We start from the raw sequence: 26,129 nt of genomic DNA on the forward strand, positions 1-26,129 counted from the left end.
ATGACTTCAGGAGCTAAATCGCTAGGTTGAGTTCTTTGGGATTTGGAGGTCTGATTTCCCCATGGCTCTGAGTGAGGAGAGAGGGTGTGAGATGTAACTTTTGATGTGGAACCACTGAGTGTTCTAACAGGGTAGTGTACCAAGGTTGGCAAGCCAAAGTGGGGGCTACTAAGATCAGTGTGAGGGACATTTGTCTAAGATTCTGAACCAGTAATGGAATTAGTGGGAGAGGCGGAAAAGCATAAGAAAATATCCTGACCAATTCATCCATAGAGCATTGTCTTTGGAAGCTTGGTGTGGAACCTGGATGCGAAGTTTGGGCATTTTGCGTTGCGTACTGTGGCAAACAGATTTATCTGTGGAAATCCCAATTTTTGAAAGTAGGGAAGAAGAACGTGGGGATTAAGTTCCCACTAGTGGATTTGCTACCTGTATCTGCTGAGCAGGTCTGCAATCGGAATGTCTACTCCTGGAAGGTGTTCTGCTAGGAGATATATTTTGTGGTGAATCACCCAATTCCAAATGCTTTGCGCAAGCCACGACAGCTGGAGTGTGTGTGTCCCTCCCTGTTTTTGTAGGTAATACATTGCTGTCATGTTGTCTGTGCGGTAAAAGACAGTCTTGCATAGAAGTTGGGTGAGAAAAGCTTTGAGTGCTAGAAACACTGCTAGCAATTCTAGGTAGTTGATGTGGAGACGTTTGTGACTGTCTGACCACAGCCCTTGTACCGTGTGATGTTTAAGATGAGCACCCCAACCAGTTAAGAGATGGGTCCGCTGTCAATACAATCTGTGGAATTGGGTCTATGAAGGGCCGCCCCGTTCCTAAGTTTTTAGGGTGCCACCACTGCAGAGAGCAATGGGTGCGGCTGTCTACCAACACTAGACTGGTTAATAGACCCTGTGATTGATTCCACTGATGTGCTAGACATTCCTGCAGAGGTTGCCTGTGAAGCCTTACATGAGGTACAATTGCAATGCAGGATACCAACAGTTGCATGAAGACTTTGGCTGGTAATGATTGATTGGGGTGAAACTGTAATATTGTGGCCTGAAGCACAAGTTACTTACCTTCGGTAAGGATATATCTGTAAGAAACAGTAGTCAGTGTTAGATTCCTTACCTTAAAATATCCCCAGGCGTCAGACTGGTTTCGGAAAGTTTTGCGTAGCAGTACCCCTGCGCGTCGATAGGCGTCGTCTTCGGCTCCGCGTCCGTCGTCGTCGTGGTCGCCGGGAAGACGTCGTCAGAATACTTAGACGCCGCCCTCGCGCGCTGTCAGTTCTTGTACATACCTTTCCATACCAGAAACGCAGAGCCATACCAGAGACCGACACTGGTGCTATGGAACTAGGGCCCTGAAAGGGATGTCCTTAACCCTAGATATCGGTCCGCAGAACGGGGAGGATGGGTGGGGCAATAAGGAATCTAACACTAACTACTGTTTCTTACAGATATATATTGTTACCGAAGGTAAGTAACTTGTTCATCTGAAAGAAACAGGTTAGTATTAGATTCATTACCTTAGAATAGATACCCCAGCAATACAACCCCTGTGGTGGGTCTGCGAACCAATAATCACACCAGAAAGTCCCGGAGGACGGAACGGCCAAAGAAGCCATCCCTCCGGACTTGGCTGTCCAGACAGTAGTGTATCGCAAATGTGTGCAGCGATGCCCACGTAGCTGCCTGACAGATGTCCTGCAAGGGGACACCCCGGCCCAGGGCAGTGGTAGCCGCCGTGCCCTGAGTGGAATGGGCCCTCAGCCCAACAGGAGGCTCCTTCTTTGCCAAGGAGTAACAAGCCTTGATACACAAGACGACCCACCGAGACCCATCCGCTTGTGTACCGCCAGTCCCTTCTTAGCGCCCATGTAACCAACAAAGAGTTGGTCATCCACCCGGAACTGGCATGTGCGATCCAGATAGAATGAGTAGTACATAGAAAGGGCTCCCAGTTGGTACAGTGTAAGAGACACAAAACCACAGTTCTAAGTAACTTGTTCATCTGAAAGAAACAGGTTAGTATTAGATTCATTACCTTAGAATAGATACCCCAGCAATACCAACCCCGGTGGTGGGTCTGCGAACAAAGATCACACCAGAAAGTCCTGGAGAACGGAACGGCCGAAAAAGCCATCTCTCCTGACTTGGCTGCTAAGGCAGTAGTGTCTAGCAAACGTGTGAAGCGAGGCCCTCGTAGCTGCCTGACAGATATCCTGCAAGGGGACTCCCCGATCCAGGGCAGCAGCCACCGTCGTGGCCCGAGTGGAATGGGCCCTCAGCCCAACAGGGGGCTCCTTCCTAGCCAAGGAATAAAAGACCTTGATGCACAACACGACTCACCGAGAGATGGTCCGTTTGTGCACCGCCCGTCCCTTCTTAGCGCCCATGTAACCAACAAAGAGCTGGTCGTCCACCCAGAACTGGCGTGTGCGATTAAGGTAGAAGGAGAGCGCACGCTTAGGGTCCAGACAGTGGAGCCTCTCTTCCTACTTGGAAGGATGCGGAAAGAAGGTGGGCAAGGTCTGCCCGATGTGAAAGGCTGTAACCACCTTGGGCAGGAAAGAAGGACGTGATTTTAACCCCTTCCATGCTCATGACGAGCTCAGCTCGTCATGAGGCACAGTTGAGCTGTGCTGATGACGAGCTGAGCTCGTCATGAATGCATGAGAATTCCGATTTCCAGCACAGGGGAAAAATAACCACAGCAGCGATGTGGTTAACACAACATTGTACGGATGGACAGAAAGGAAAGAAGGCTTAAAAGTTAGAGCCTGTAGCTCAGTCACCCTCCTGGCAGAGGTGATGACAACCAGGAATGCAGTCTTAAGAGTCAGAAGACAAAGAGGGCAATTGTGAAGCAGCTCAAAAGGAGCGCACATCAGATAGGTTAGAACAATGTTCAAGTCCCACTGAGGCATCACGAAAGGAACAGGAGGAAACATGTGCGTGATGTCTTTCAAGAATCTATTTACAACAGGGGACTTGAAAAGAGAAGGCTGATCAGGAAGCCTCAAGAAGGCAGAAATGGCAGAGAGGTAGCCGTTAAGAGTGCCCAAAGCAGAGCCCTGCTGGGCAAGAGAAAGAAGGAAGAGGAGAACCTCTGAAAGGGAGGCAGAGAGAGGATCCACAGCCTTTGCTGTGCACCATGCCACAAATTTGTTCCACCTGCAGGCGTATACCGATTTTGTGGAGGGACGCCTGGCTGCCAGAATTATATAACAGACTTCAGGAGGCATGTCAAATGGCCTCAACTGTCGCTGCTCAATCTCCATGCATGGAGGTGGAGGCTGAACAGGTTCGGGAGGAGGACTGTTCACTGCTGCTGCGACAGAAGGTCCTCCTGAAGTGGCAGACGAATCGGGGGATCGACTGACATGCCGAGTAGCTCGGGATACCAGAATCTTCATGCCCAGTCCGGAGCCACAAGGATGACTTGGGCCTGGTCGCGCCTGATCTTCAGCACTCTGGGCAGAAGTGGTATAAGCGGAAAGGCATATAACAGACTGCAGCTCCATTCGTGTCGAAAAGCGTCTCCGAGAGAGTGCCGCCTTGGAAATTCCAACGCGCAGAACTGATGACATTGCACGTTCTCTTCGGTGGCGAATAGATCTAACCAAGGCTCTCCCCACTGCCGAAAGAGACCTTGCGCCACGTCCGAGTTCAGACTCCATTTGTGATTCATCATGCACCGGCGGCCGAGTTTGTCCGCCCATGCATTCAGGGCACCTGCCAGGTGTTGAACCACCAGGGTGACGCCCTGGTGTTCCAGCCATGTCCAGAGGCGCAGAGCCTCCTGACAAAGGGTCCACAACCCCTCCCCGCCCTGTTTTTTGCAGCACCACATGGCTGTGGTGTTGTCCTTGAACACCTGCATTACACTTCCCCGGACAGAGGGAAGGAATGCCTTCAGTGCAAGCAGGATCGCCTGCAGCTCCAGAAGGTTGATGTGGAGCCAGGACTCCCCCGGAGACCAGAGGCCTCTGATCTCCCTCTCTCCCATGTGCCCCCCCCCACCCATCCCAGGAGGGACGCATCGGTCACCACTACGTGCTCCGGTTGGGGTAGGGGGGAGAGAGATCTGCCGCTGACCCAATCGCGGTCCGTGAGCCACCACTGCAACTGTCTTGCAGTGCCCTCCGAGATCCGAACGTGGTCGGACAGATTGCCCTGATGCTGTGCCCACTGAAACTTCAGGTCCCACTGCAGAGCCCGCATCCGCCACCTGGCGTGATGCACCAGAGGGATGCAGGAAGCCATCAGCCCCAGGAGCCGCAGCATCAACCTGACCGAGACTCGGGATAAAGGCTGAAAGATCGGAATCAGAGCCTGAATATCCCTAACCCGCTGTTCGGGGGGGATAAACCTGAAACTGCGCTGAGTCCAGAACCGCCCCGATGAAAAGGAGCTTTTGAGAGGGGCACAGGTGTGACTTTGGTAAGTTGATGGAGAACCCCAGCGAGTGCAGGTCGGCCGTAGTCTGGAGGTGGGAGACGACTGCCTGGGGCAAGTCTGCCATCAACAACCAGTCGTCGAGATAGGGGAAGACTGAAACCCCTAATCTGCGCAGATGAGCTGCGACCACTGCCATCACTTTCGTGAACAACCGTGGGGCGCTGGTAAGGCCAAACGGGAGCACGGTAAACTGGAAGTGCTCGTGACCTACCGTGAACCGCAGGTAATGCCAGTGGGCTGGCAGGATGGGGATATGGAATTGAGCGTCCTGCAAGTCCAACGTTACCATCCAGTCTTCTGGGTCCAGGGCATCTAGGACCTGGGCCAAAGTCAGCATCTTCAACTTCTCCTTCCGGAGGAAGCCGTTGACTTTCCGTAGGTCCAAGATAGGGCGTAGGCCCCCTCTGCCCTTTTTGGGTACAGGAAAGTAATGAGAATAGCTACCACGTCCTACTTCTGGCCCAGGAACGCACTCGACAGCCCCCATGACCAAGAAGGTCGTAACTTCCTCATGGAAAAGTAAATGTTAATGTTGTATTACTTGTATAGCGCCTGAATTACCCCACATGGGGTCTCTCCGGCGCTTGTACGAATACCGCTGTGGAACTCTTCCTGGCTTTTTCCCTGTGAGGCGCCCACTCCTGGGCACCCCCAAGGTGCAGCCAGGCATCCTAGCATTGTTAGGGCCGTTGTGGAGATTAAGCAAGCTATTGCCCAGAGTTGCAGAGTGGGAGCCATGATTAGAATAGGCACCGAGGCGAGAATTATCAAGTCTGAGGAAATTGAGCCCAAGACCCGCCAAGGCGGGAATTGAATCCTGGTCCCGGGCCGACCTACGCATCAGGGTCTGCCGCTCTAACCATTAAGCCATACTTCTCCAGAAGTTGCAAATGATCCCCCGAGATGTGGTGGTACTGCGGTGGCATGGCTGGAGGGGTCGACTCTAAGGGGAGAGAGTAGCCCCTTCGAACGATTTGCAGCACCCACCTGTCCAATGTGATGGAGCGCCAGTGGAGGAGGCGATGGCGAACCCTGCCCCCCACTGGTGTCGAGTGAGCCTGAAAACTCGGAGGATTTTGAGGCAGATGCTGTGGGGGCGGGTGTGGACTTACATTGTCGGTGTCCCCCGGCACCGCCACTGCGGTTACCACGTCTGCGACCACGTTGAGGTTGGTTCGGTGGCCTGTGGCTAGCTGGACGTTTGGGGGCGCCCCTTCCTTGGCCACGAAAGGGATGAAAGGCGGAAGCTTGCTGGCGTTGGCCGAGGTCCAAGGACTTGGCCGTTGCCCTGGAGTCCTTGAAATGCTCCAGCGCACTGCCCGTCTTGTCGCCAAAAAGGCGACGGCCATAAAGGGCATGTCCATGAGGGAGGCTTGGACATCGCCCGAAAAGTTGGCGGACCTCAGCCAGGCGTGGTGGCGAACCACCACCGTCGTTGCAATCGCCCTGCCTAGCGAATCCGTGGTATCCAGTCCACAAAGAATGGAGTATCTTGCTGCATCCCTTCCCTCTGCCAGGGCTTGGGTAAGCTTTGCCTGGACCTCTGCCAGGTATTGCGGCACTTCAGCAACCGTATCCCACAGAGAGTTCGAGTAACGGCCCAAAAGGCAGGCGGTTTTAACACACCGTAACCCCAAACTCAGGGAGAACAGTTTCTTGCCGAACTGGTCATACCTTTTGGATTCCCGATCCGGAGGAGCGGTCGGGAATGCGGTCTGGGAGGTTGAGGCCTGGATCACCAGGCTCTCTGGGGTAGGGTAAACGGCCAGGAAACTGGGGTCGCCCGGAGCTGGCGTTGGGCCACATTCTGATCTACAGGGAGGCCAGTAGAGGGCTTGGACCAGGTGCCCAACAGAACGTCCGTGAGGGCTTCATTAAACGGCAGGAGAGGCTCCGAGGAGCTTGCCTGCGGTTTGAGCACCTCAGTGAAGAGGTTGGTCCTCACGGCCGCAACTGGGAGCTGAAGAGCCAAGGCCTTGGCTGCCCTAGTGAACACCACGCTGTAAGCAGCCCCCTCCTCCGGAGCCACGGTAGGAGGGGAGACAAAACCACTGCCCAATCCTGGCTCAACTGGCACTGCAGTGCCAAAGGGTCCTCAGACCCCTCCCAATCCCCCTCGTCACCCATCTCCTGGAGGCCAGGAATAAAAGATGGAGCTAGGTCGTCGGTGAAGGGCTCACCGATCGGCGTCGAAGATGGCGCCGGTCCGACGCCGGATCCGGACTGGGGATCGGGGACGCCGCCGTCCGGGGACGGTGCTGGGGGCGACACCCTTGGTGATGGCACCAGTGGCGGGGTCGTAAGGTCGACCGGCGTGGTCACGGATCCAGGCCTGGGACGGGAGTCGTCGCCGGGGCCGAAGCACCCGACGGCGCTGGGGCCGGAGCCGCCGGCCCGCTTGGGCTCCCAAACGGGACCGCGGGGCCCGAAGGCACCTCGGCGGGACCAGACGGAGGGAAGCGCGACCTCATGGCCGTGAGTAAGGCGCTGATCTCCTCTGGCATCGCGTTCAGCTCAGGGACCGGCGGGTGTGGAGCTGGACGCGGCGCTTGCGCCTCCAGCGGAGCTGCGTGGGCGGTGTTGCCCGAACCCCCGGCCGCGTCGCCGGTTCGTCGGGGAGAGTCAGAAGAGCGATGTCGCTTCTTCGACTTCGTGTGCCTCGACTTACCTGAGGACTTGGAGCCCGACGCGTGGTGTTGACTCGCCGAGCTGTGATGACTGTGGTCCCTCGACCTCCTCCTGGACTGGGACCTCAAGCGGCGCAGGGCCGACTGCAGGATCTCGAGGCGCTTACGGGATCGCTCCCGCCTAGCCTTCGACGTCAAGGCCCGGCAGTCGGGGCTCGACTTGTCATCGTGGTCGGCCCGAGGCAATAAAGGCACCGACGGTGGGGGTCAGTAACTGACATCAAGCGGTTACAGTCGTCGCAGGGTTTGAACCCGGGCATCCCTATCAGCACCGGAGTCGAGGATCCACTCGAGAAGATCCAAAAGAGATCAAAAAAGTTTAGTCAAAAATTGACTAGGAGTACTGCTCTTCCCGGATCTACGCTTGCTGGTGGGGAAAAAAGAAGAACTGACGTCACCGCGCAAGGGCAGCATCTAAGTACTTCGATGATGTCATCCTGGCGACCATGACGCCTAAAGTGGAGTTGCAGACGACGCCTTTCGACGCGCAGGGGTACTGCTACGCAAAACTTTCCGGATCCAGTCTGACGCCTGGGGATATTTTAAGGTAAGGAATCTAACACTAACCTGTTTCTTTCAGATTATTGTGAATCTTGGCTACATTGGGAGTGGCTGGAGCTTTGAGAGTAATGAGGGAAGCTCCTAGAGAAGACTGCACCTCTGCCAGGCATAGCCACGCGCAGGGCGGAGCATAGGGAGGGGGAACATAAAACACAGACAAAATACAACACAAGGATGGAAGTGACAACAGTGTTCACAACAAAATGTGGCAGCCCAAGACTGGGTACAGTGATAGAACAAAAAGTGCAGTCAGAATAGTGAGATTAAAACTGGCTCGTGGATACCGAATTTAGCTTTATTAGTAGGTTCCAAGGTCAGGATTAAAAATAAATTACGGATTGTGGTGTTAAATCAGGAAATTAGGACCGCCTAACACCCCTCCTCAACTGCTAAAGTCAACATGTTTCAACCTAAGCGTGCCCTCAAATAGTCGGTCACATCGGTCTTCTTCAGGACGTCTGGCTGTCCCAGTCTCATACAGTAACCCCTCTTACCGTAGTCTGGTGCTAAAGAGGTACTAGTAGATTTACCAATCATTTAGGTCCATGTGGAGGGAATTCCGCCAACAAGGATGACATATACGAGCTTATTAGGTGATTAAACTCGAAATGACATCTGGGGGGTGGAGTTCCAAGGAACACAACTGTTCCGGCGGATAGCTCCGTCACTACTTGTGCCCCTCTCACAGACGCCGCGAAGGTGTTGTCCTGCTACCACAAACCTGAGATATTTGCGATGAGCAGGATGTATTAGAATATGGAAGTATGCGTCCTTTAAGTCTAGAGTAGACAGAAAGTCAACTTGCTGTAGGAGTGGGAGCACTTGTTGAAGAGTGACCATATGGAAGTGATCTGAGTGAATTTATTGATTTAGCTCCCTGAGATCTAAAATAGGCCTGAGAGAGCCGTCCTTTTTGGGTATGAGAAAGTACAGGGAGTACATGCCGATCCAGGATATTGTAACGGTACGGGCTCTATTGCTCCCTTTTGCAGAAGAGAGTGAACCTCTGGTTTGAGGAGGTGTAGATGCTCTGTTGACATTGTGTGTGAATATGGAGGAATGATTGGGGGTTGTTGGTAAGCTCCAGGCAATAACCAGACTGGATAATTCCTAGAACCCATCTGTCTGAAGTTGTATGCCAGACGGGGAGGAATTGAGAGAGATGTACCACAACAGGAGTGGAATGATGAAGGGGAGGCAAGTCACTGTTTGTTGAGGGAGAGATGCGAGATGTGGAACCTTTACCTCTTCCCTTGCCATTGTTGCCTCTAAATCCGCCTTGAAAGTAACTTCTTGAAGAGGATGACTGACTGTTGCCTTTATACGATGAAGTGTCTGTAGATATGTTTTTGGAGCCTCCTCTATAGAAGGAGCGACAAAAAGAACCCCTATTGGATGGGGACTGTAGGGCTCCCATAGATTTCGCAATGTCTGAATCCCTCATCCTCTCTATGGCAGTGCCTACAACAGGACCAAAGAGATGCTCTTTATCAAAAGCTAAGTTTTATATAGAAGCCTGTACTTCGGGTTTAAACCCTGAATTTCTTAGCCAGGCGTGTCTTCTTAGCAAGACACTGGTGTTGATTGCACGAGCCGCACTGTCAGCTGCATCTAAAGCGCATCTAATAGATGTGTTTGAAATTAGCTTTTCTTCCTGAAGTAGGTTGTGTGCCTAAGCCGTATGTCAATCATGTAGAAATTGGAGCAATGGTTCTAATTTGTCGTAGTGTTCTCTGTCGTATCTAGCTAAGAGAGCCTGGGTATAGGCAATACGCCAGTGATTGGCTACCTGTGCAGCTATTTTCTTGCCTGAGGTATCTATAAGTTTAGATTCCTTTTCTGAAGGAGGAGCATCCCCCGATGTTTGTGAGTTTGCCAGTTTACGGGCATTAGAAACCACTAAGGAATCCAATGGTAACTGAACCCTGATGTAAACTGGATCTGATGGTGCAGATATATACTTTTTAATCGACCCTTGGTGTAAGAATTCTTACGCGACCCGGCTATTTGAAGATGTTGTCCGCATATCTTAGCATACCCTTAAGCATAGGCAGTGTGTGAGTGGATCTCTGGGACGAGCTTATTGTCTCAAAGAGAAAATACTCTTCAAGTGACCCTTTATGAAGCTGAACTCCATGATATTCAGCAGCCCTATTTATTACCTCTATGTACCCTACATTATCGTCAGGCGGAGAGGGTTTTGTAGGGTATACATCAGGATCATTATCTCTGTTTGGCTCTGTACTATAATCGTCCCATGGATCAGGGCTATTATTATCTACCCCGTCCCCATCATCTTGGTTGTCAGGTGTTTGTGGTCGTGGTGAATTTGTGGGTGTTATTAACAAATTTGGGTTAGGTAGGGAAGGAGGTATAAGAGGAGGAGGAGGAGGGGTTTATACCAACATGTTTTCTTTTAAGAGGAATGTGGTAGGTGTCTTCTGTTTCTGGTTTGAGTTTTGAAGGCAATTTTGAGTGAATATGTCCAGTTTTGGGATTAATGACCATTCCTTCTGTTTCAGGTCCATGTTAGAAGGCGGGAGTCGAAACGAGGCTCGTTTGATGGAGTAGGAGCCGTTTTATTTTTTGTGACAAACTTTTTGTAGATGACGCTTTTGGACCGAAGTATTCGGATCCGAAGATGGCTTCGGTACCTAAGGAGTTGACGCCGAAATGTGTTTCGGTATTGATTGTTTCCGCTCTGGCCCGAATACGGCCTACTCTATCCCTAGCGGAAGGCTTTGATGTTTGTTTCGGTGCCGAGCCCGAAAGCGGGGTGTTGGAAACATGTTCTCTGTGCCGACATTGGCCTGAAGGCAGAGGAGGAACCAGGGCCTTTTTCTTAGACAGAGATGGTGTTTGGGGCAGGGGAGGATCGGTACTCACGATACGCTGACCCTGTGAAATCTCTTCGTCCATGTCGGAATCGGCTTCTGACACAGAAATTAGCTCCTCTTCCTCGGTTCCTTGAGCGTCGTAGACGTCTTGTTCGGAATCTTCTCTGAAGAGATCCAGAATGGAGCCACTGTGTTGATGTTGAGTTCGTGACATCGAGCCTGACAGTCACGGAGCATCTTCTTGGATCAGAACAATTTGCACACGTTGTAGTCTTGTTTGTCGTGCTCCGGGCATACACATTAATAATGTAATGACTGGCAACATGATCTCACATCCTCATACAGGTGAATGTATGAAGCTTCACTACAAAGGGGATTGTAACACGGACAATGTAATGCATGCAATCAAGTGCCCATGCAGCCTGTTGTATATAGGGAAAACAGAAAGGGACACCGAAAGTTCGTATCTCTGAACACAAAAGCAGAATATGCAATAAAAGTACAGCTTTGTGTTCAGCGACACATTGGATCTAAAACCGCCATACGATAGCTCAGTTAAAAGATTACTTGTTAATCCGGGTCTGGACATGAATAAACGTCTATTGCAGTGAGAGACCTTTTGGATGAAACACCTAGGTACACTTAAACCAGGAGGGCTCAATGATAGAATATAAATCAGTTGTTTTCTATGATAGAACGAGTCATACTGTTAGTTTAATGCCTACCTTTTATTGAACTATTTACCATCTATGTACTACATCAAAACCATGATGTTAATGGTTTTGTCACCAATCTTGTACATTTCTCCTTATGCGTTATTTTTTTCTTCTTATTCTACTCATTTTTATTTTTTTCTTGCACATGTAGCACTGGAGTAAGCTCCACCTATACTCAACGTTATGGAGTAATGGTCATGGAATTTTTTCTCTTCTAACAGTATATTCGTGAATGTCTATGTAGCGCCTGATGTCCTGGTAATTGTCTACGTTTTGTAGTAATGAGTAGTTTGCAGAGGGATAAAAGATAGTGGAATATTGAGCAATTGTTGCTTGGCAGTCAGCACCTTCAGCCTAAATAGCCGGACGGCAGACAGCGAGCATCTAAATAAAGTTTTGTTGTTAAAATAACTAAAAAATGATGAAATCATTTACCCTCGTCACGTAACAGGGTCCGTAAAGTTAAATAGCCGGACGGCAGAGAGTGACGTAGGCACATCTCCTGATATGTGATCGGGTTTCGCTTGGACGTGAGGTTGTAATTCGTGACTGAACGCAGTGAACTTGGTACAACGGGATATAAAGCTTTAGACTGGTAAGTTGTTGTTTTCGGGAGTGCATTATGATTGCCTTGCGATTCGGTTTTCGTTGAATGAAAGTCATACATGATTTTTTCTTCTGTGTTTTAAGGACATCATGTTATGAAAAGGAAGAAAACGGTGGGTAAGAGACTATTAAGAATTACCCATTTAGCGACTATTGTTTTACAGCTTTTATTTTGACCATTTACAGACCGTTACTTCAAGCGAGATTGCTGCGATATACTCAGCTTGCACCGAAAAGAGTGGTTCGGATAGTGCTAATTTCCATTGTCGCATTTATTGTGGCGAGGCGTAGTGAGTGAGTACAGCCGTTTGAAGTAATTAGACACTCCTCTTTATTTAGATGGTCACTGCCCTCTTTTTCTCGGTTTTCTTTTTTCTTGTTTAATTTCAGTTATTATTTTATTCAGCATTCACACAGATGGTATCTTTCGGTGTATAATATGTCATGGGTTTGAAGTAGCTTGAGGACTCATTTTTCCACATGGGGAATGGTGCTGGAAGACTCGCAGTTATGTGCATTTAATGATTCATGTTTTGGTTATTGTTTCTTACAGTGATGCCCCTCAAGAAGGGACACTTTAATCCCGAAATGCATTGGGCTTAAATCATCTATGTTTGAATATTCAAGGATTCTTTATGAATGTATTGTTTACACGTTATGCAAATGTTTGAATGAGCAACATTTATTGCCATTATTGATACTCGTTGCTTTATAAATAGAACATTGGAAGAAGGAAAAAGTCTCAGTATGAAATTTTTTTAAATGTTGATGTGAAACATTGTTTCAACTATTGTATATCACGTATAGTTGTGTGTGCTTGAGCCCAGCAGGCAGGTTGGTAGGCTGCCCCCCCCACCCCTTTACTGTGCTCCAGGGAGAGGCACAAGTTGCACACTTCGTGCGAGTGGGTACTGGCGTGGCATCCGGGTCAGAATTTAAATGGAGTCTGTTCCATTGACTGCGAGGTGGCCCGAATTGCGAGGTGGCCAGACACAGCTAGTCCCGACAGCTTCCAAGAAGTTTCCGATCGAAAGTGATTTTTCTGAAACAGATATGATACACGGAGAATGGGAAACGCAATCGAATAACAATACCACAGAGGTTAATTGAATTGTGAGCCGAGGAGAACCCAAGGAACGGTGTCGAATTGGAGTGCAGCAATACATGTCCGAACCAGATGGCGGGAAAAACAATCTAACAATGGAGGTGATGCCCATGCGCACTATCACTGAAAGGAGGAGTCACCTACCTTGTGATTCGAAAGGCTTCTTCGAAGAAAAACAAAGTGCAAACATCCGGACCCAACACTAGATGGCAGAAGTATGCAAAGAATATGATCTAAAGCTCACATGCCTCGAACATGTATTTACCTAACTTTAATGTCCCTGTAACCTTTGATCTTTTTCAGTGAATTTCTACAGTTTTTAAATGCTATTTCCTAACTAGAACATCCCTGTAACCTTTGTTTTTTTTGGGGTGAATTTCACTGGTTCTTTTTAATTATAAAATTGTACAACGATTTTACCTAAAAGTTCAATTTACTAATATTCATTTTCACAAGTTCATAAATCTATTTTATTCACACATTCATTCTTATAATATATTTCAAAACAAAAAATGTCAAAGGGAAGTTAGGGTAACTTATGTAGTCTTTCTATAAATGCCATGCACCAAGTCTTTCTTTAAAAACAAAATCCTCATTTTACAGATCAGCGGATTTGATGCGAATCCTTGTCTAAAGAGGGGTCTGCCAGTATATGGCACACATTCCATACTACAACAACACATTTAATAAAAACATGCTATTGCAATTTCTATAAATGTATCACTGCGTGTGTTGGTGGCAGTGTGAGTGGCTATATGGTTGTGAGAGTGGCTGTGTGTGTAGGTGTGTGGGTATGTAAGTGCGTGTGGGAGCAGCTGTGTGGGTGTTTAGGGGTGTGTGAGCAGTTTTGAGAGTGGTGCGAGTTTGTTTCTGAGTGGGTGGATGTTTTTTAATTTTAGCCTGGATCCGCGGATCTGTCGAAGATTCACACGGGGGACGCGCGGACCACCGTGGTGGACCTGGGGAGCCTTACATACCAAAAGTAAAACATTTTTGTACAATTTCTTTCCCACTGCGGATCACACATAGGCACCTTCACAAGTCCCATGGGGTCAGGAGACCTCTATCTTGACCCCTTATACTTTATCTCCCCTCAGGAACTGGATTCACAAAATAGCAGCCACAACTTTACTCTCAGGTTGCGGCCAACCAATCACATCATTGCTGTTGGCATGTGGATGCATGTCTCTAGATATAAAAAAATCTTTAAAAAAAAAATTACATCAAATTTCAAAAAAGCACTCTTTCTGGACCAAGATCTAGCTTCCTGACAAATTTGGTGCAATTCCGTTCTGCAGTTCGGACCTTTTTCTCGGCCCTCGCCTCACCCAAAGCCTCCCAGACAGCTCAGAAGTGACTGGCAAACTGGTTTTGAAAATGTTAAGTAGATTCCTCAAACGAAGCCAAAGTTATCAGCAAAACAAAAAATGCTTTTACTAGGAAAACTAGGTCTTTACTATAACTACCTAACAGCGACTACCACTAATAAGTACAAATATATCTCACAGTGACAGTTGCCACTGAGTAGTTCTAGTTGGGTCAGAGTTTCGATAGGAAATGCCTTTTTTGATTTGCTAATAACTTTTGCCACCATTTGACTAATCTTCATTAACATTTCCAGAACCATTCTCCTTTTTGACTAGTTTCTTCATGGAAGTTTTGAGGTAATCTGTCAAGCGGGGGCCAACAAAAAGGGGGAGGGGGTCCCAAAATGGAAAACCCCCAAGCATTTTCCATAGACATATTTAGGCAGGGCTACAGCAAAAAAGGTTGAACAGAACTGCATCAAATTTGGCAGGAAGCTAGATTTTGCTTCAGAAAGAGTGCTTGTTGTGATTTGGTGTGAATCCACTCAGTAGTTTTAGTAGTGCTTGACAGACTAGTTTGTTTGCTATATGGAGGTTGATACATAACAGGACATTTGGTGTGAACAGTGCATGTTTTTCGTTTGTGTAAACTATGTTATATTACAGGCATTTGCATAAAGCACAACTACTAGTACCCGTCTTGCATTGGTGGCTATGATGCACCTCCCTAAACAGTTGCAGCATTAGTAAACCCTGAGAGGATGAATAGATGCCAAAATGTTGGGTGTAGTGAAGCCAATGTATGATAGTGTCTGGTGGGTTGAGTGATGGTCTGCAAACTGCCATGAACCATGTCAGTGTGTAATGTTTAGCTACAGTTATTTCACAGACGAATACCATTAGAGGTTGTTTAAATAGAAATAGCAGCCATACAGCCCTAGCCTAGACTTATGGTTATCATGATGCTGTATTGTAACCATGGTGTCTAGATGGTGTGGAACCCATATCAGAACGTGTCTAATGATATGCAGTTTGCCTTGGACCTAGTTGTTGCAAACTCCTTTCCCGCTGCTGTGTGCAGTTATTGTATACCACCTTAGAGGGGTTTACTGCAGGGACTAGAAAACTTGAAACCTGCCACCATAATGATGGGTTTCCTGAGCTGCAGCAGGGCTTTATAGGGTTTCCATGTCAGAAATTTCTGGTTTCATGCATGGTAATACTCAAATTGATATGGCTTGTATTCTATATCTCAACCAAACCTACAAGTTCATTAACCCCCCCATTCTTTTTTTTACCTTGTCTGGATCTAGGGCAAAATCAGCATCTAGCAACTCCCCAACATCGTCGTCTGGATCTCCCTCATACATTTTGTAGGATGGGTTCCCGATCTCAACGTTCATGGCACCATTTGTCATCCGCTGGTGTTGGAAACCTTTGGCCCTGTCACCGAGGAAAAATAAAGGCACATTAATTGTAGAATACAGGCAAAGCCCATGACTTACAGACCTTCCAGTTTTCCCTGGTTGAACAGACGTGATAGAAGTGCTCTTGACAAAGACAGAAACAGGCATTAGAAATCAAGCCCCTCTCCAAAACTCTATACAGTCAACTAGGAAGGAGGAGCTTCATCAACATGTCTATGCAGACACATCCTCATTCACTGTAAGTGCTAAAGTGTTTTTAATTGGGGATGTTTCTACTCAACTTTTTTCTTTGTTCAAAGCTCATTCGGTCTTCCTTCTCTAGCCTGAATTCCATTTAAATTGTGCACATATTTTACTACTGCTAAAACTATGCTTCTCTGAAACTCATTGGAAAAAGCCTCGTTTTTCAAGTAGTCAATGATACTTAGCAACTTCAACTTTGCAGGGCAGTCACCTGTCTAAGTGTATATGCAAGAAGGCCACAAGGGTGGCACAGTGATGGGTCTGCAATTCTCCCAAATTGATCAGGTAACATACTAATACATTTGCAGTATTACAAAAGATCCCAATGTGGACCAACTAATCATAAAAGGGATCTGAAAATTAATACCAAATGCGAGCATGTCTGCTAAGTTACAGCAATTTGAGAAAGTTTCTTAAAAAGAAACAATCAAAAACAGTTGGCCATAGGAAAAATAAATATCAGGAGAAATAGACATGGATTTATTTCCAAGAATTCGGTTAGGAACTAATAGGAAGTGTAAATCTGATTTCCTAGTTTATCTTTAATAGTTCCACTTGCATAGCATATTCCTGTCAGGAGTCCTGGCAGGAGCAGGCATGGTATGCATATTAGAAAAAGATCTTTACTGCAGAAGATATTACTTTAGAGTAATGGTAGTTTTGTACCTTGGTGTGACACAGTTTAACAAGTTTTAGTTCATACCATCTGTGGAAAGGACCCCATCTTGCAGCACAGTTTTGTTTTGGTACAATATCTTCCTGTAGAGCCAGAGGGCCCTTTTTGTTTGCACTTCAGCCACTTACCCACTCATCCTATGCTTGTACCAGAACACTGCTCCAACAATGAGGACTATAAGCAAGAGCAGCAGAATTGGGATCACGATGGAGGCAGTTCCTAGAGGCAAAAGGAAATCATAAAACATAGCTGCACCGCTGGGGAGGGAGAACAGAAGTATGTGCAAGAACTGATGTTACTGGAGCTGAAACACAATGCTATTAACAGTAGAAACACAGCAGACAGCTGTTATACAAGCAGGAACACAAGTGCAATGGTGTTACAGGATAGTAAGGAAAATGCTACTTACCAGTATGCATCTGCTCTTGGCATGTAGAGCTGCAGATTCTTACACTGTGCATTAGATCGCCACCTGGTGTTGGGCTCTGATGATTGCATGTTGTTGTCGTCTTGGAAGAAGTCTTTGTAGTCACGAGATAGGTGACTCCTCCCTTAGCTGATAGTGCGCATGGGCATCAGCTCCATCCTTGGATTGTTTTTCGCCATGATGGGTAATGGAGTTTGTAGAAAGAAGAAAGGATGTCCATGCGTGTATATTTAAGATCGAACTGGAACAGATATAGGCCCCGGGGAGGCGGGAGGGCGTGTAAGAATCTGCAGCTCTACATGCAAAGAACAGATGCATACTGGTAAGAAGCATTTTCCGTTCGAGGCATATGAGCTGCAGATTTTACACTGTGCATCGATTGTACAGCAGTGTCTCCCCTAGCGGTGGTCACCTGTATCTGTTGCAGTATTTTGAAAGAGGGCTTTGAGGACAGATTGGCCTACTGCAGCATGCTGCTTAGCTTGCACATCAACACAATAGTGTTTAGGGAAGGTGTGTGTTGTAGACCATGTTGCTGCCTTGCAGATGTCTTCTAGGGGAATGTTCCCTAAGAAAGACATGGAGGCTCCTAGTTTGAGTGTGGAGTGCGCTCTAGGAGGAACTGTTAATGTGCGGTTTGCCTTGTGATAGCATATTTGTATACATTTAATAATCCACCTTGCAATTCCTGATTTTGAAATGGGGTTGCCTTTATGTGGTGGAGAGAAAGCTACAAACAGTTGCATTGTTTTACGAAAGGATTTGGTCCTATCAATGTAATAGAGAAGAGCTCTTTTTACATCTAGTGTGTGTAGAGCTCTTTCTGCTACAGAGTCTGGGTTTTGAAAAAACACTGTTAACTCTACTGATTGATTTAGATGAAAAGGAGTAATTACTTTAGGAAGGAATTTAGGATTAGTCCGTAGAACCACCTTGTTACGGTGTAATTGTAAAAATGGTTCTTGTATAGTGAAAGCTTGAATCTCACTAACTCTTCTAAGAGAGGTAATAGCAATAAGGAAAGCTGATTTCCATGTGAGAAATTGCAGTTCACACTTATGTAAAGGTTAAAAAGGGGGCCCCATGATCCTTGTAAGCACAATATTTAGGTTCCACACTGGAGATGGTGGTAACCTAGGAGGAATGATTCTCTTTAATCCTTCCATAAAAGCTTTGATTGCAGGTACTCTAAATAATGATATATGTTGTCTGTTTTGTAGATATGCTGCAATGGCTGCAAGATGTAAACGTATGGATGAATATGCTAGATTACATCTTTGTAAATGGAGAAGGTAACAGATGATATTTTGGATGGAAGCATCTAGAAGATCAATTTGATTGTTAGTGCAGTAAATGGCAAATCTCTTCCATTTTGCAGCGTAGCAAGCTCTAGTAGTAGGTCTTCTGGCTTCTTTAATGATATTCATACAGTCTGGTGGCAGGTTAAGGTAACCAGACTAAGACTTCAGAAGCCAGATCGCCAGATTCAGTTGACTTGAATCTGGATGCCTGATGTCTCCATGTTTCTGCGTTAGCATTGATGGTGTCAGAAACAGTCTTTGGTGTGGAACTAGAGAGAGTTCTAGCAGTGTGGTGAACCATGGTTGGCGTGCCCATGTGGGAGCTACCAGGATCAGTTTGAGAGACTGTTGTCTGAGCTTGCGTACCACTAGTGGTATTAGTGGGGCTGGCGGAAAAGCGTACGCAAATCTGCCTGACCAGTTTATCCATATCGCATTGCCCTTGGACAACGGGTTTGGAAACCTGGCGGCGAAGGTTGAGCATTTTGGGTTTTTGTGTGTGGCAAACAGTCTATGTCTGGATGACCCAACTTGTGAAAGAATGGTTAAAGAAGTTGCAGATGTAGTTCCCATTCGTGATTCTGTTGTGTTTGTCGACTTAACAGATCGGCTATCTGATTGTAAACTCCTGGAAGGTGTTCTGCAAGCAGATATATCTTTTGTGGAATGGCCCATCTCTAAATGTTTTGTGCGAGCTGTGACAGTTGAAGGGAGTGGGTGCCTCCTTGTTTCTGTATGTAGTACATGGCTGTGAGGTTCCGTGACAATTGTAAGTGGTGTTTTCGACTCGCACGAATATGGGCGAGTCTAGTATCTATGAACCGCAAATGACGAGTTTAGTAAGTGTGTGCAGTTTCACTGTGCTAACTTAAACCGTTCGTTTGTTACATGGGTTTTTCATCTGTACCCACGGGTTCCATCTTAGATACGGCATCCATTTTGTCTCTTGCCCTCAAGTAGCCAGCGAACGGACGCTGTTCGCTTCGTGACCCTGGGACTCCCAAGATATTTGCGGAAGACACATGTTCTTTGAAAGTGTCTTTATGACGAGGGGGTTGCTGCTGTAAGGCAGATGACGCCGCTCGAGGCTCATCTTGCCGCACGGACTTATTGTCTCAGCCGTGCATCTCATTAGGCACGTCCCTTTGATGCCTGTATCTCGTGCTTCTCGATACCTCCCCTTTTTACACCCTTTCCGATCTCCCTACTGTCTCCGTCTTCCTCTGCACCTGTTTTCGTTCCTATTTCGATCTACTTTACTGCTGATTGGAATTTGCTAATGGTGGGAAGATGGGTTTTTACAGTTGGGAACCGCCAAATGTTTTCGCACTTATGTTCCGGACCTTGTGTGTTTCAAAGTGACCAAAGCGACCCCTCTGAGAGCGACTTGTGGGAACCAGGTTGTAAACTATTGTGTATCATGTTATCCTATGGGTAAAAACTGTATAAAAGGAGCGATCCACAAATACAATTTGAAGCAGTCTCCCCGAACTACACTCGATGTACTTCCTGTGACTTCTGTGTTCCCTGCAGTAAATAAACCTTGACTCTTTGACGCCGAAGGAAGTGTCCCGTGTCTCTGTGACTTGTACGCCGGAGCAGGTTACCCACGAAGGTTTCAGGTGTTGTGCCCTGGCACCGCTGGGTCCAAAAGAACCCAGTCCTTCAGTTGGCGCCCAACGTGGGGCTTGCATCAGTGGTACCGGTCCAAGCCCGACGATCGTGAGGAACTTCGTGTGAAATCTCCGAGGGAAGGTGCACCCCGCTTCATCGATCCTGTTGTCGAAATAAGTGGCCCGAAGACTTTTCCCGCGAAGATTCCCGCCTCCTAACGGCTGCGACGGACTGCTGCCCTGACTGTAGACCTGTTTTGGCGCCTGGCGTAGACCTTGGTATAGCGAGACGATTGACGGGCCTTCCTGAGGACGCCATTGATCTTTGAGTTAAGTATTTGTGGGTCGCTCCCAGAGTTCTTGGTTGTAGACACTTTAGCGAGTGTCTTTGTTGTAAACACTTTAGCGAGTGTTTTTGTTGTAGACACTTTAGCGGGTGTCTTTGTTGTACACGCTGTGTGAGTGTTTTTGTCGGTGACACTTTGCTAGCGTACTTTGTTGTTGTTGTATTTGTTTGACGACTGCAGCCGCCAAAGACCGAGGGTTTAGTTCTTTGCTGGGACTTGGTAAATCCCGAAATCCCGTAACCCTTGAAGTTTGTGATACTCGGCTAGTGTGCAAGATGCCTGGTCGTAGTACTTTGTTTAGTTGCTTTAGACCTTGTGGTGCGGATTCCCTGCTGGAGGACTCGTGTCCGATACCTCCGGTTGGAACTCCTACTTATGATTTATATAGCAAACATGGGCTAGGCCCGATTGCTTTTAACGATTATTGGATAAAATATACAAAGAAAGACGGCGATCTTCGTTGGCCACCTCACGGTAGCTTCGAAGCGTCGATCTTAGATAATTTGGAAATAAAGTTGTTCGAACGCAAATCTAGGCCGGCCATGTTTGATGCCTTTCGGTTCTGGCGCAAAGAAGCCCGACAGAAAGAGATCAGACAAAATAAACGTAGTCAGCGAGATACTGTTGCTACTATAGTGAAGAAAGCTGAGCAGTTTCAGCGTGATAAGGAGGATAAGGATAAGGAAGTGTTTGAGAGATTACAGCGTATGTCCATAGACAAATGCTATCCTGCTTTGCCTACGGAGTCGGATAAGAAGGAAGAGGCAGTTGAGGATTCTTTAATGTCTTATCTTATGAAGTCGCCACCTCCGTACGTACAGGGTACCGCAGCTCCTGTGGTCCCTGCCGTACCTGTTCTTCCACCTGTTGTTCCTCCACCAGTTCCTCAACCTGCACCCGCTCTTCCGCCTGTTCCTGCTCCTTTGCCTATTTCTATTCCTACTGCACCTCCGCTTCCACATACTCCTGTTCCCGCTACTGCTCCTGTGTTGTTAACCCCTGTTGCTGCTAATGTCTCTACTCCTTCTCTTGTTAGTCCTGTGTCTTATTCTTCTCCCTCTACTCGTAATCGTAATTCTCCCCTTGCGACAAACTTCTTCCAGTCGCTCGGACCTGTTTTTGGGTCTGCTGGTTCTGATGGTCCTCAGAGACGTAGCCAGCTTCCTGGTAATAGAGAACGTGTTGCGCTATACAATATGGCGATGGGTTGGATGATAAACCCTGTTAGAAATCCACCTCGTGTTGTCCTCGAAACGTTTGATCAATTCAACATACCAACTCAGAGATATGTGTTTGATGAAATGTGCAAGTTCTTACATGATCAGATAGTGGTTAATGCGCCTGACGAGGTGCTGACCGCCCTGTCTGAACTTCGGCTCCAGTTCGCAACTGGACTGATAGTCGACACTAATGTTCGACGTGCTGTTGAGCACTTACTATCTCTTCGTCCCGCTCCTATTCCTCATGCATTGTTCGTTGAGGACATTGAAAAACAAACCGAGTCTGGCCAATATCCTATGCGTGAAGTTCCGCCAGTTTGGATACCAATTGATAATACTGGTGCCCAGCCAGTTCCGGCACATTTCCAGAGAGTGTGGATACACCTCCCATGGAAACGATCGGAAGTGCTTCAGGTGAAACAAACTTTGCCCGATCCTCGCAAAAATCCTGCTGGGTATTATAAGGAATTATCGCAGCTCGTAGACGCTACGATAATGAATCTTGCCGATATCGACATGTTGTTCGGTAATATCGTACCACAACCGGTATGGGCGAAGATTCGTCACCAAGATCACGCAAATGAATTAGGTGGTGATTGGAATGCCATTACAGCGGCAGACGCTGGACAAGTGGCTGCCACTAAACCCGATCAGTTGATTGCTGAACTTCCTCAGCGAATCATTACATTAATGAAAACGCTTATGCCAGCTATGAAGGTAAATTGGGATAAGTTGTCAGCCTGTAAGCAAAAGAAAGATGAGAGTGTCTCGGACTTCTTTACGAGGTTCGAGGAAGCATTCGTTGATCATAGTGGACAGGATATGGGTACTGAGGGTGGACAGAGGTTGTTTGTGGATAAGTTTGTGTCAAACTTATTGCCCGACTTGAGCCATAAATTAAGGAATTCTGAAAGTGCGTGGGCCGTTTCTACCTCAGCTCAGATATTGGCTACGGCACAATATTACGAAAATAGAGAAAAAGAGGAAAATGACCGTGCCGATAAAAAAACGAAAGAGCTAAAAACTAAAGTGTTGTTACAACAAGTATATCCGCCGCGTTCTAATCAGAATGCGCCTCAGCAGAATAGATCGCAGTCGCAATCGAATCGATCGCAGCCGCGTAATGATTCTTCTTTCCAAAGATCTTCATTAGGGTACAACCAATGTGCTTATTGTAGACAGGAGGGACACATTAAATTCAATTGTCCTGCTTTAAATGACCGTAGTGGTGGTAATTCGTCTAGAGGAGGCCGTGGTGGTGCACAGCACGCATCACGTGGTAGAGGTCGTGGTGCTCAGAATGATCGCTCTGACCATTCATCAAATTCTAATAACTGTTTCGATCAACGTGGATCATCGCAAGGACGATCTGCGCAGTACAATGTAGACGATTATTACGTCGATCAGGGAACTGACGATAGTAATTACTAGGACAGCCAAAGACAAGGAGAGGGAGTGGTATCAGTTCCGGTTGATCAGAGAGGGCCTTACGTCGCAGTTGCTACATCGGGCGTCGTTGAGCCTTTTCTGTTGGACACTGGTGCAGCGAAAAGTTCTATCATGCATTCGAAACTCCCTGGCGCACCTTTGTCTGGCTTAACAAATGTTTCCGTTGGATTCTCTGGCGCCCCCGTTAGCAATCCAGTTTCGCGCCCTTTGCCCCTTAAAATTGGGCCTCGTGAGCTCGAAGCTCCATTGATTTTGTCTACTGGTTGTGGCGAAAATCTTTTGGGTCTGGATTTGCTTAAACGCTTGTATGCAACTTTGTATTGTTCTCCTGCGGGTGTAAAGCTTACGTTAGGAGAGAGAGTAGTCTCTCCCATGTACTTGTCTCTCGATAAGCTTCCACCGGAATTGGATTCTCTTCCTGCGTCTTTGTGGGCGACGGGTCCAAATGATGTGGGCCTACTTGATATCTCCCCTTATGTTGTTCAGTTGAAATCTAATGTGCGCTTGCCACGTATTCCCCAATACCGTATTTCCCTTGATGGTGAACGAGCTTTGTTAACGATCATCTATGATTTGATCGAGAAAGATGTCATTGAAGAAACTCGGGGAAACGTGTGCAATAGTCCTGTACTGCCCATTCTTAAACGTACTGATCCTACCAAACCGCCTGTTTATCGTTTTGTTATCGATTTACGGGAGGTAAATAAAATTGTGGTTCCTCAATTCCCTGTTGTGCCTGACATCACGGCGCTACTGACTCTGATTCCAGCTACTGCTTCATGGTTTTCGGTGATTGATTTGAAAAATGCATTTTTCAGCATCCCGATCGCCGAAGAGAGTAGGGACCTTTTCGGTTTCTCTCTTGGTGGACGTAGCTTCCGGTTCAAACGCGCTCCTCAGGGCTACTGTGAAAGTCCATCGATTTACAGTCAAGCTTTGAAGGGTCAACTAGATGCGTTTAGGTTGCCGGTTGGTGCGGCTTTAATCCAATACGTCGACGACTTATTGGTGGCTGCTGATACTCAGGACATCTGCAAAATCGCTACAGTGTCGTTGCTGCAACATCTCTGTGAGTTAAATCACAAGGTGTCACCTTCTAAACTCCAATATTGTTGTCAAGAAGTAACCTACTTAGGTCACTTATTGTCAAAGGAGGGAAGGAGATTGACCCCAGAGAGAATCGCAGCGATTGCACGCATGGCTGTGCCACAAACCCAAAGAGATGTGCGTGCCTTTTTAGGTATCACGTCGTACTGCAGGCAGTGGATTCCCAATTTTTCATTGCTAGCGAAACCATTGGTGGCTCTTACGTGCAAGGATGTTTCGACTCCTTTACCATGGACGGAAGAATGCCAGAAAAGTTTTTCTGAATTACGTGATTCATTGTGTTCGGCTCCTGTGTTAGGTACCCCTGATTACAGTAAACCGTTCACGTTATATGTTCACGAGAGGGAAGGTTGTGCTTTGAGTGTCTTAACGCAACCTTTTGGTGGTAAACAACGTCCATGTGCATATTTTTCCTCGACCTTAGACCCAGTAGCTAGAGCATTGCCGAGTTGTTTGAGAGCAACTGCGGCAGCTGCGGTCTCCATCCGACAATCAGCAGGATTGGTCATGGATAATATGCTTACGGTGATGGTTCCGCATGCAGTCGATACTCTTTTGAATCGTACGAAAACTCAGCACTTGACGAGTGCGAGGTTGTCTGGGTACGAATTGACGCTTTTGGCAAGCCACATTCAGATAAAACGTTGTAATGTCCTAAATCCGGCAACTTTGTTACCAGTTAGTGCAGAGTCAGATGAAGTAGCAGAACATGACTGTTACTTGCGGACAGAAGAGGAAACAAAAGGTCGTGTGGACCTTAAAAACACCCCATTGGAAGACCCGGATGGCACCCTGTATGTGGATGGGTCATGTTTTAAGTTGCCGAATGGTGATGTGACTACTGCTTATGCTGTGGTGACATTGAATACTGTTGTTGAGGCTGCGAGATTGAATCAGAATTCTGCCCAAGCTGCAGAGCTGATTGCTCTCACTAGAGCATGTGTATTAGCAAAAGGTAAACGTGTGAATGTGTACACCGATAGTCAGTATGCTTTCGGTGTAGCGCATAGTTTTGGACGGTTGTGGCGAGAGCGTGGTTTCTTGACGTCGCATGGCACGAAAATACAGCATGGCCAGCTTGTGAACGATCTTTTGGATGCATTGACTTTGCCTGCTCAAATTGCAATTATTAAGTGTAGTGCGCATCGTAAAGTGACGGATGATGTTGGTCGTGGTAATGCGTTTGCAGATGAGATTGCTAAGGAGACTGCTCGGAACCTTAGCACTCGAATGTATGTGACGAGTTCGGTTAGGTGGCCTACAGAATCAAGTATGTGTGAAAATACCATAGAGAGTGTGAAAGCTATTCAGAATGAAGCCACCGACACTGAAAAGATGAAGTGGAAAGAAAGTACGGGAAGGTTGGATGTGAATGGTTGCTGGATTGATTTGTCGGATCAGAAAAGATGGATGTTGCCTGATGCGTATGTACTGGCCGTTGTGCAAATGGCACATGGGTTAGCACATATTAGCGCGAAAGGTATTTGCAAGTTGCTGGCTGATGTGTGGAAGAATGATGGAATTACTAAGTGTGCTGAACGTTTGGTGAAGAATTGTATGGTGTGTATAATGTACAATCCTGGCAAAGGAACCCCAACTCCTCCTGGCAGTTTTGCTCCTCCTTCGTATCCCTTTGAGGTGATCCAATTGGACTTCGTCCATATGGAGCGATGCAATAACCTGAAATACGTTTTGGTTGTGGTTTGCGCATTCTCCCGATGGATTGAGGCCTATCCCCTCAAAGACAATACTGCTTTGTCTACTGCGAAAATCCTACTGAAGGAATACTTTCCTCGGTATGGAATGCCTAGAGTCGTGTGGTCAGATAACGGAAGTGAGTTTGTTGGAAGTGTGATGAAGAGTGTGTGTAAGGGCCTTGGAATCAATCAGAAATTCCATAGCGCCAATCATCCTCAGTCAGCTGGATTGGTTGAAGGGTACAATGGCACCCTTAAACTAAAATTAGCGAAGATTCAAGCTACGACTGGACTTTCGTGGCCTGATGCTTTGCCCCTAGCATTACTGTCAACTAGGGCGACTGTA

At 47.2% G+C, this 26,129-nt stretch overlaps 1 protein-coding gene across 2 annotated transcripts in view; it reads right to left on the minus strand.

Moving 5' to 3' along the window:
• The window catches only part of LRP1 (LDL receptor related protein 1), a 1,437,817-nt gene that overhangs the window by 14,147 nt on the left and 1,397,541 nt on the right, over positions 1–26,129 (minus strand). For both annotated transcript variants that reach the window (XM_086966724.1, XM_086966716.1), the window contains exons 87-88: positions 16,751–16,841; positions 15,575–15,719 (exon numbers count right to left, since the gene is read on the minus strand). In XM_086966724.1, the coding sequence (XP_086822850.1) occupies positions 15,575–15,719; positions 16,751–16,841 (236 nt within the window). The remainder of the gene's footprint in view (positions 1–15,574; positions 15,720–16,750; positions 16,842–26,129) is intronic.

This window comes from Lissotriton vulgaris, chromosome 1_1 (genome assembly GCF_964263255.1).
Source record: "Lissotriton vulgaris chromosome 1_1, aLisVul1.2, whole genome shotgun sequence".
In the NCBI taxonomy this organism is placed as follows: Eukaryota; Metazoa; Chordata; class Amphibia; order Caudata; family Salamandridae; genus Lissotriton; species Lissotriton vulgaris.